General features: G+C 38.3%; 1 protein-coding gene across 3 annotated transcripts in view; it reads right to left on the bottom strand.

Annotated features, from left to right (window-relative positions):
- Nucleotides 1–496: 496 nt before the first annotated feature.
- Nucleotides 497–9,064, bottom strand: part of PIP5K1B (phosphatidylinositol-4-phosphate 5-kinase type 1 beta) — a 162,508-nt gene continuing 153,940 nt past the window's right edge. For all 3 annotated transcript variants that reach the window (XM_006137852.5, XM_006137851.5, XM_075931678.2), the window contains one exon: nucleotides 497–1,257. In XM_006137852.5, coding sequence (XP_006137914.2) covers nucleotides 1,218–1,257 — 40 coding nt within the window. In that variant the 3' untranslated portion in view covers nucleotides 497–1,217. The remainder of the gene's footprint in view (nucleotides 1,258–9,064) is intronic.

Genomic DNA, 9,064 nt, shown 5'->3' with positions numbered 1-9,064 from the left:
TTATATAGTAGGTTCTATAGAAGTGCCAGGGCCAGGAACTGCTTCCCTTAATTTGACACTTTATCCACTCTGCAAGGAATGTATCCTCCACAAAAGTTTCACTACACCTTCTAGAAGCATTTATGAAGTTCCTAAATATGCTCCCACATCAAGGTCTGAATTCTTAGAATAATGCTAGCAACACAATCTGCTATGACTCTAATCTCTTCTCCCATGTGGAACCAGATTGTTGTTACTATTTTTTCTTTTGCTTGGGAATGGTTGCATATGGTGAGAGATCTGCAACGTTTATCAAACCATTGATGTTGCATCTGTTGCTTTTCCTTTCTCCTTCTAGAATGTTTTTTCACTCTCTCTTCTATGTGAGAAGATATAGGACAGATAACCTGTTATACATTGTGTGGCACATTGCATAAATAATGATTCTTTTAGAAAAGGTCAGACGGGCAAGAAAAGCAAGTTTTTTGATTGGAAAGTTTGAAACGTGCACCATAAGTTTTGAGAACAAAATATTTTATTTCTGTCAATAAAACTATAGTTTACAGTAGTATTTACTAAATAAATTATATAATTTCTCTTTTACAAGCAATAAACTAAATCACACATTTCAAAGACAATTTATGTACACAACATAAGGCCTTGTTATAAATAGCTTTTTCTCATTTCACTAATAAACAGTGAAAATATCTTTAAAGGCTATTGTCCATAAAGTAAGTGCAGACATTTACATTATTCCTGTATGAAATCAATTTGGACTTCCAACAATATGGACCTACATGATTATGATTCAGGAGTAAGGAAAAAAAAGTGGAATTAATTTGCCACTCTTGTTGATGATGGATCTTTAAATAGGTAAAGCAGATTACATACTTTGCTTGTACACAATCACTGAATACATGCAAATGAAATCATGAGAGTCATTAGGAAAATATATCACTTTCAAGTCCAAAAACGGTGATTGGCAATAGTATAGAAAGCATCTTAAATACAGTTTATGCAGTTCTTCACAGTTTAGCAAGCAACAGCACATGATAGCAACATGAGGAATGTTTCATGTCACATTTGTCGAGTCTAGCTATCACTTCCATTGTTCAACGGTCCCCTGACATTTCTTAGAGATAAGTTCCATTGATTATTACTCTTTGTCTATTAGGCTCAGCAAATTCCTCCCTTTCATCAGGAGTGCAGAAAGTGCTCTTCAGCAGCTACGGTCACTTCTAATCCGCTTTTACTTGACTTTCTTCCATTCTCTTATTACTGGAAACAGAAAATAATTTAAGAGGTCAGGAGGGTTTGTTTCTTTATTCTGCACTTTATAAAATCATAATTGAATAACATTTTTATCTGCGACCAAAAGCACTCCTGTAGTTACACCCTACACATTATTGTAATAATCTTTATGTCAAATATGCCTTGTGAAGTATCATTTTAAAACTAATAATCCACTGATCAACAATATTACTGCATAATGTATGCACAAAATGTGTATGAAGGATTAACAACAAATGAAATTATAGCAGCATTTGCCAGACAATCTGAGCATGGGGGTAAACTTGTTTCTCAAAGACAAAAGACAAGTTTATGCATCTAGCCAGGTGTCAAAGTTGGTTAGTAATCTCTGGTCAAGCGAGCATTCTCTGGCAATGAAGGGGGGCAGGAATAGATCTATATACATTTTAGCAAACAACATTTAACCTCTAACCATGAGACACTCAAGTCCATCTAAGGAAATGGGTTTTGCCCACAAAAGCTCATGATATAATATAAACAGAGCTGGCCTGAAAGCCAGGTAATATGGGACCAGGCCCTGGAGGGGTGCACGGCAAAGGGCTCTGACCCCACCCCTCCGGCTCCTTTTTCCTGCCAGCAGGCAAGCATTTCTCCACCTGATCCATCCAGCTCCCTCCCTGCTGGCCAGCTGGGCGCTCCAGTTCCAACATGTTCCAGCTGGCTGACAAGGCAGAGCAGAATACCGCAAGCTTCCCTCCCCCATGCTCCAACCAGGCAAGGGAAGGCTGGGGCTAACTGATTTCCCCTTTCCCCATGAGCAAGGCTGGGATCAGCTGATCCTAGGTGGAAGCATGACTCTGCTCTATTGCCCACTTCATTTGCTATTAGAGTGAGGAAGTAGCAGTTGCAGCTGCTGAGCCCTTAAAGGCAGAGGGGAGAGTGCCTGATCCCCCACTGACTGAACCCAACCCCTGAACTAGGCAGCCCTGCTGCCTACCCTTCCCCCAGTCTCTAGTGGGTTGTGGCTCAGGGGGCATAGCCCAGGCCATGTCTAGTTTCCAGAGATAGCAGGGGTCATGGGAAATGCATCTCAAGTAAGTGCCTGTGTCCAGCTGTTTGCAAGACCCTCAGTAGCACTTTCGGCAGGTTTTTTCCTTCTCTCCTCCAGCCTGTGTATGTTTGGTCCGACACACTAGGGCATGTAGCTGGAGATAGCCTTGTGCCTGGGTTTGTCTTTTCTTGTCTCCTTCCCCCTTTCTCCCCCAGCTCCCATGCCCCAAGAGGGAGCTGGATTTATTTCTGTGGCTTCTTGTTGCCCAAAATTGCCCCACTTCCATGCAGTGTCTTTCCTTTTATGTGAAAAGTCTGGTGGTGGTACCAGGCCTGTCTTGCTATTTTTCAATAATAATAAATAATAATAATAATAATAATAATAAAAAAAAAAGCCCAAAACTCTCTTCTTAGTTGCAGTTAATGAAACAAAGACCATATGGGGGTAGGGAGGACTGATTCTAAAGAGATTAAAGGTGAATCAAACCCTTAGGCTACGTCTACATTGGCAAAATTTTGCGCAAATACTTTTAACGCAAGAGGTTTTGCGTTAAAGTATTTGTGCAAGAGAGCATCTACACTAGCGTGTGCTTTTGCACAAGAGATGTGCTTTTGCGCAAAAGCATCCGTGCCAGTGTAGACGCTCTCTTGCGCAAGAAAGCTCTGATGGCCATTTTAGCCATCAGGCTTTCTTGCTCAAGAAATTCATGTTGCCTGTCTACACTGGCCTCTTGCAAGAGGGCTTATTCCTGAGCGGGAGCATCATAGTTCTTGCGCAAGAAGCACTGATTTCACACATTAGAACGTCAGCGTTCTTGCGCAAGAACTCCCCACCAGTGTAGACCGGCAGCATGCTTTTGCGTAAAATCATGCCAATGTAGACACAGTCATAGGCTGTGTCTAGACTGGCCACTTGAATTTCCGCAAAGCACTGACGATCTCATGTAAGATGGTCAGTGCTTTTGCAGAAATACTATGCTGCTCCCGTTCGGGCAAAAGTCTTTTTCCGAAAAACTTTTGCGCAAAAGGGCCAGTGTAGACAGCAGAGATTTGTTTTCCGCAAAAAAGCCCCAATCGTGAAAAACGGCGATCGGGCTTTTTTGCGGAAAACTGCGTCTAGATTGGCCAAGGACACTTTTCCACAAAAAGTGCTTTTGCAGAGAAGCGTCCTGCCAATCTAGACGGGCTTTTCCGAAAATGCTTTTAACGGAAAAGTTTTCCGTTAAAAGCATTTTCGGAAAATCATGCCAGTGTAGACGTAGCCTTAGAGTTTAGCTTTTACTTGTTCAGTGTTCATGCGGGTTAAGTTACATGAGGGGGAAAAAAATTGCATTGAAAAATTGCTATAGTCACTTGCTTTGTTGGGGTTAGATTTATACATGTTTACCTTCAGGTTACACATCAATAAAACTTATCAGTTACTTCAAAAAGCCCTACCAACACAATTGTCTACCCAGGTGTAACTGCAACATGCTTTTACTCCTGAGAGGGTGTTAGTATGTTTCTCTTATGCTAGAGGCCCCATAATTCACAAATGCCACAAAATCCAGATTTTTTTCCTCCTCTATTTGGGAGTGTCTCATTTCTTTAATTGCTGTATTTATAACAAATGGATATGTTTTTAAATGTGTTTTTTGTGGGAAGCACTTAGCATGCATTTCAGATGGGATGTGGATATTGTTCTTGTACTGGCAGGAGAAAGTTATGATTTATTTATGGTTAATTTTTACAAGCACATCATATGCAGCTGTTGTGAAATTAACGCAGTGAGCTATTGCTTCTAAAGACAGCTTACTGGCCACACCTATAGAGTTTTTAAATTAACCACTTCAGTACAGCTCTATCTTTTGCTAAGCCTTTTCCATTATTAGTCAGTACACAGATATACAACATGTATCCACATTAGTACCATTTCCTTGTGCAAATGTTGTATGCACTAAGGCAACTAAAGGAAAATATTTGATTATGTTTTATGCTCCAGGTACACAACCCTTCCCCCTTTTGTTTTAGTGTCAATTTCTTGTTGACAGGAATATTGACACTAAAACAAAGTGGGAAGGGGGGGTGTATATGTGGAGCAGAAAAGCAGCAATCAGGGTTGTGTAATGCAAGGGAGGGAACAACCTGTTCTCATTCTAAGCAGGAAGATGGATTTGCTTTTGAACCCATTTATTTGGGGCAAAGGGACAGTTCTTTTTCTTTTGGATGGTGCCTGATGGCTACTTTTCTTGCCCAACTGCCCCTTCCAAGCATCTCGTTTCATTTCAGGTTGAGGGGGAAATGAAAAAAGTTATTTATCTTGATTTTTATTATCACCATTTTTAACGTTAATACCTTTATACTAATACTCCTTAAAACAAACTCTCTTTGTAGTTAAATAAACTTGTTTAAATTTTAATCTAAACTAATCCACTGTTGTCTTTGAACTGTTTGGTAACTCCAGGTAAAGTAGCAAACTGTTGAATACTGACCCGTTACAGAACAGACTTGATATCTGGACTGTCTAGGAGAGGGCTGGACTGTGCAAAACAGATTTTTGGGAAAACTTGGGACTCAGTGTGTGTCAGCCCTGCAAGTAATAACCAATTTTGTTGGAATCTACTTTGACTAACGGCAGACTGCTGGTATCATTGTGGCTGAACCAGGGCTTCAGTCATACACAGACCTGCACAACGTTAGGCTCTTTGTTAGCAGCCCTAGTTGGGATCTACGACAACAAAGAAACCCAGTGTTGCAAGGCAGATGGCGAGACACCCTTTCACTGGTCTGGATTGGACCCTGGAATAGGGGGATGGCGCACACTTTCTACATCTGCACTTCAGTAACTTGCAGTATAGCTCTGCAGTGATCCTCTTTTTTAAAATTCACATGTATAGTATTATCATCTCCCTTGTAAAATAATATACTTTGAAGCCATTACATTTATGTCTATAAATACTGATACACTGAATACATAAAACCAGTATTTGCTCTTGTGAGATACTGGAAAAACAGGATATTACTGAAGTCAATGAAAATTAAGGACATAAGCCATTCACAGGAGACATTTATTACCTTCTATGACTGATCAGGGCCTTAGAATTCATAAGGGACAAAATCCTAGTCTCACTGAAGTCAACTACATAACTTCCAAGATTTGGACCTTAGAAAATGAAACTGAATATACCTTCCGGCAGGTGTAGGTTTTCTTATGGAACTGTGAAGTCTCATGATTAATTTGTAAATAAAGCTACAAAAATTCATAAGATGACTCATGAAGAGAACAGTTGACAAATATTTTAAAAACTACAGAATTACTGGAAAAACACAATCCTACCACAAATTTTATTTTCAATATTTCTGTAGGATCATGTGTCTATGTTGGGCACTTAAGGTAAAATGGATTCCCAACAAAATTCTAGAAAGCCAGAAAAGATCTTAATTGACATCACTAGAATTTAAGTGAAAAAAGCCCCAGACCAATTCAGACTTGACTTTCAGTCTGAATCCTCCTTTGTACATTAAAAAAAAGCGCATACAGAAGGCACAAAAGCCTCATCTTTTTAGGTCACTTAACTTTAGTTCTAAAGATAAAGATATTTAATTAACCTTCAAACTATTCAAGAAGAGACTCTAACCTTAGCAGCACAGAAAAATGTGAGCTCCTCTGGCATTTTGAAAAGCTTACGTGGGAAAAGGCAACTGATAGAAATCATAGCCAAAATGCTAATTAAAAATAATATACCTGGCACCAGGCATATGCACCAAATTATGTTACACTATTGCAAGCTTACAGAACTGCGATTGTACACTGGAAAATGGTACAGGCAGGATATTGTAATCAGTTGCTTAGTGAGCAGGCTGAAGCAAATATGTCCTCATCCTCAGTATGCAGACATAACATCCCGGTCATGGCAGATTATGTTACTATATTTGGGGCATGGGTTCAGTATGCAAAACTATTTAGTGGGTCAAAAATATTTTGCAGGAAGTCAGAACTAAATAAAATCACTTTGCTAGCATGTTTTCATGAGACTAGGATCAATTAAACATGGTTTTTCCACTGAGAACAGAGCTTCAATGCATGGCTGTGGGACACAGTCTGAATAGTCATTGTTACCTTTTTGTATAGAGTACAATATGCATTTCCCCATGACACCAGTCAAGCTCAAGCCCCACCCTCACTTCTCCTATCCCTCAGACAGAAGCACTATGGGCAACGGCATTCAGCTGACCCTGTATTTTCTTAATTCTGTGTCACAAAAACAATGCTCATGCTAGTGAGAAGGGCAATTGGGCTGTAAGGAGTTGCTGCTTGGAATGCCCTACTCTGGGTCCAATCTTGTATACCCTGTTTCAGGCAAAATGCCCATCACAATGTTCAGGGTCTGGTTCTCTTTGAGCAATAGCTATAGTGCTGATATTGGCGTGACACTGATGGCAGTCACAGAGAGGCAGTGTTTCCTGCCCATATTAATAGAGAATTAATATGATCTTGGAGATCTGAGCTGAGATGCGTAATGGGAAACACATGACAAGACATAAGTGAACGACAGCTACAATGGGCCAAACACCAATAATCACTTAGTGAGTTTGTACTAGCCAGGATTTGTTACATAATGGATTTAGAATGTGCTCCATTATTTGAGCATATTTTTGTGCTCTATTAATTTTTTTGCATGCATTCATTCCTCAGTAAATTGATTTCCTCATACAGCACATTACAAAGCCCCAAGGCACCAATAATTTATGGCTTAGTGAAATTTACACAGGCTTTCTAGCACTTGATTCACTTGGCTAATGTGTTAATTATAACCTGAAGTACATTCACATTAAATAAAAGCACATTCCTCTTGTATCTGACTTTGGAACAAAGAGAGATTAATGTCTTGCTATAGTTATATTTTAGCTTAAAATTATGCAAAAACTGTCTTATGGGCCAATCTCTGTTCTCGGATGCCTGCGTATAACTTCAGTTAAAGTCAATGGGAGCCATGCGCTTATATTCAAAGGAAAGAATTAGGACCTGCGTATTTCAAAATGAACATTTTCCCTTCTAAAAAGAGGTTGTAAGAAATGGATAAAAAAAAACTTTCAGACATATTAGATGACATATGTGTAATCCATTTTAGATGCTATTGCAATAATAGATGTCAGTGCTGTTGGGGGTTGTATTTTTTGTCCTTCCCTCTCCCTCAAAAGACATTACTAATTTTGAGGGCTTGATTTCAGGTGTAACAAGCTTCCATGGCACGCACAGACTTGTCTGGATTGGACCCAGCCTCCCGTGTACACACCTTAAGATTTAAAGACATTTGCTGAGATTTAAGAGGGGCCATCAGATGCTTTTCTGTACAATTCAAAGAGATTCTGCCTAGGCACAAGGTTGACAATAATGTCACTTAATGTGCACTTTGGACAAAACTTTCTATAGACATATCCACTACCCCTGCAATGAATAAGTGTGCACATAATAGCTGACTTCATACTTCATTTAAGGCAAAATGCCACATCACTGTGTATTTAAAATTTAATCAAGAGAAAGTCAAGAGTATAAATTATGAAAGTAACAATAAATGATTAGTTGGAAAGAGCCAACAAACCAGAGTTTTTATTTCAAAACTCAAAATATGCAATAAAGCACAGTACAGTATTTAGAAAAATCAAGTAAATTCCACAACTTCACAATTCCTCAAGTACATTCATATGACAGTTTTATAGAAAAAATTACACTACAGGTACTTAGAATGGGTTCTGTGAAAAGACTAGGTAACATTCTCCATTATCTTTGGCTGTGCAGAACGTTTGGCAAATGGAAACTCATTAGATGAGGAAAGAAACAACAGATATTGTTAAGGAGGGTTTAAACTATTTTGTTGTGCTTGTTCTCTACATTTTCTGTTATAATAATTTTTGATTATTTGTTGCTTTGTTTATGGTTAATCAAATATACATTTATACTTAACATTTAGCAGGAAATTTACGTTCATGCTATTATTTGCTTTACCAATGAACTGTATCTTCCATAAGAAAAAAAAACACTGATATTTTAAATGTGTGTGTTACTTAGCTATTAGAAATTCATGGATTTCATACAAATGCCTCTATTTTCCTGGAGTCTTCATTTAATTAATTTTTGAATTTGTAATTAAAAACATTCCTTAGTCATCTGACTCAGAAAGGCTTACCAGGAAAATAAAATAACCAGTAGAGTTTTACCGCAAAGTCTGAAAAAAGTTGTTTAATGCAAAGTGGGACATCAAGTAAAGTGTTTCATGCTGAATAAATTCAAGACAACCTTAATGTTTTCCAAATATTCAAGCAGTCTAAGAATGGTGGGTTAGTGTCAGATGGCTAAGGAATATTTTCTATTAATTTTTGAACTTGTAATTAAAGACTCCAGAGGCATTTGTATGAAATGCATGAATTTATTCCAATTTTTCATTTAATGCCCTTGAGTCTCAGGAACTTTTCATGACACCTGAAATGTCCTATTCCCCCCCTCCCCCCAACAATATTAAAAGCCAAATATTTTCATGAAACGCAACATATTTGTTTATAAAATATTGTTATACAAGAGGATTCCTAGTAAAATCTAGTGTTTGAAGTGAAAAGAAAAATTGAATGGTGTAGACAATGCCAAAGTTGTTCTCTCTCGCTCTCAGAGAGGGACACTTGTTCAATGTTTAATGATAAATTAATTCATAATAAGCTAGTGGAAAATATCCTACACTGAGTCAGAAGCTGGCAGTAACAATAAACACTTTTTTAAAGTGTTCTTTTCTGTGTATTTCATAACCCCCAA

This window comes from Pelodiscus sinensis, chromosome 6 (genome assembly GCF_052426305.1).
Source record: "Pelodiscus sinensis isolate ZL-2025 chromosome 6, ASM5242630v1, whole genome shotgun sequence".
NCBI lineage: Eukaryota > Metazoa > Chordata > Testudines > Trionychidae > Pelodiscus > Pelodiscus sinensis.
This window is presented reverse-complemented; position numbering and strand designations above follow the sequence as displayed.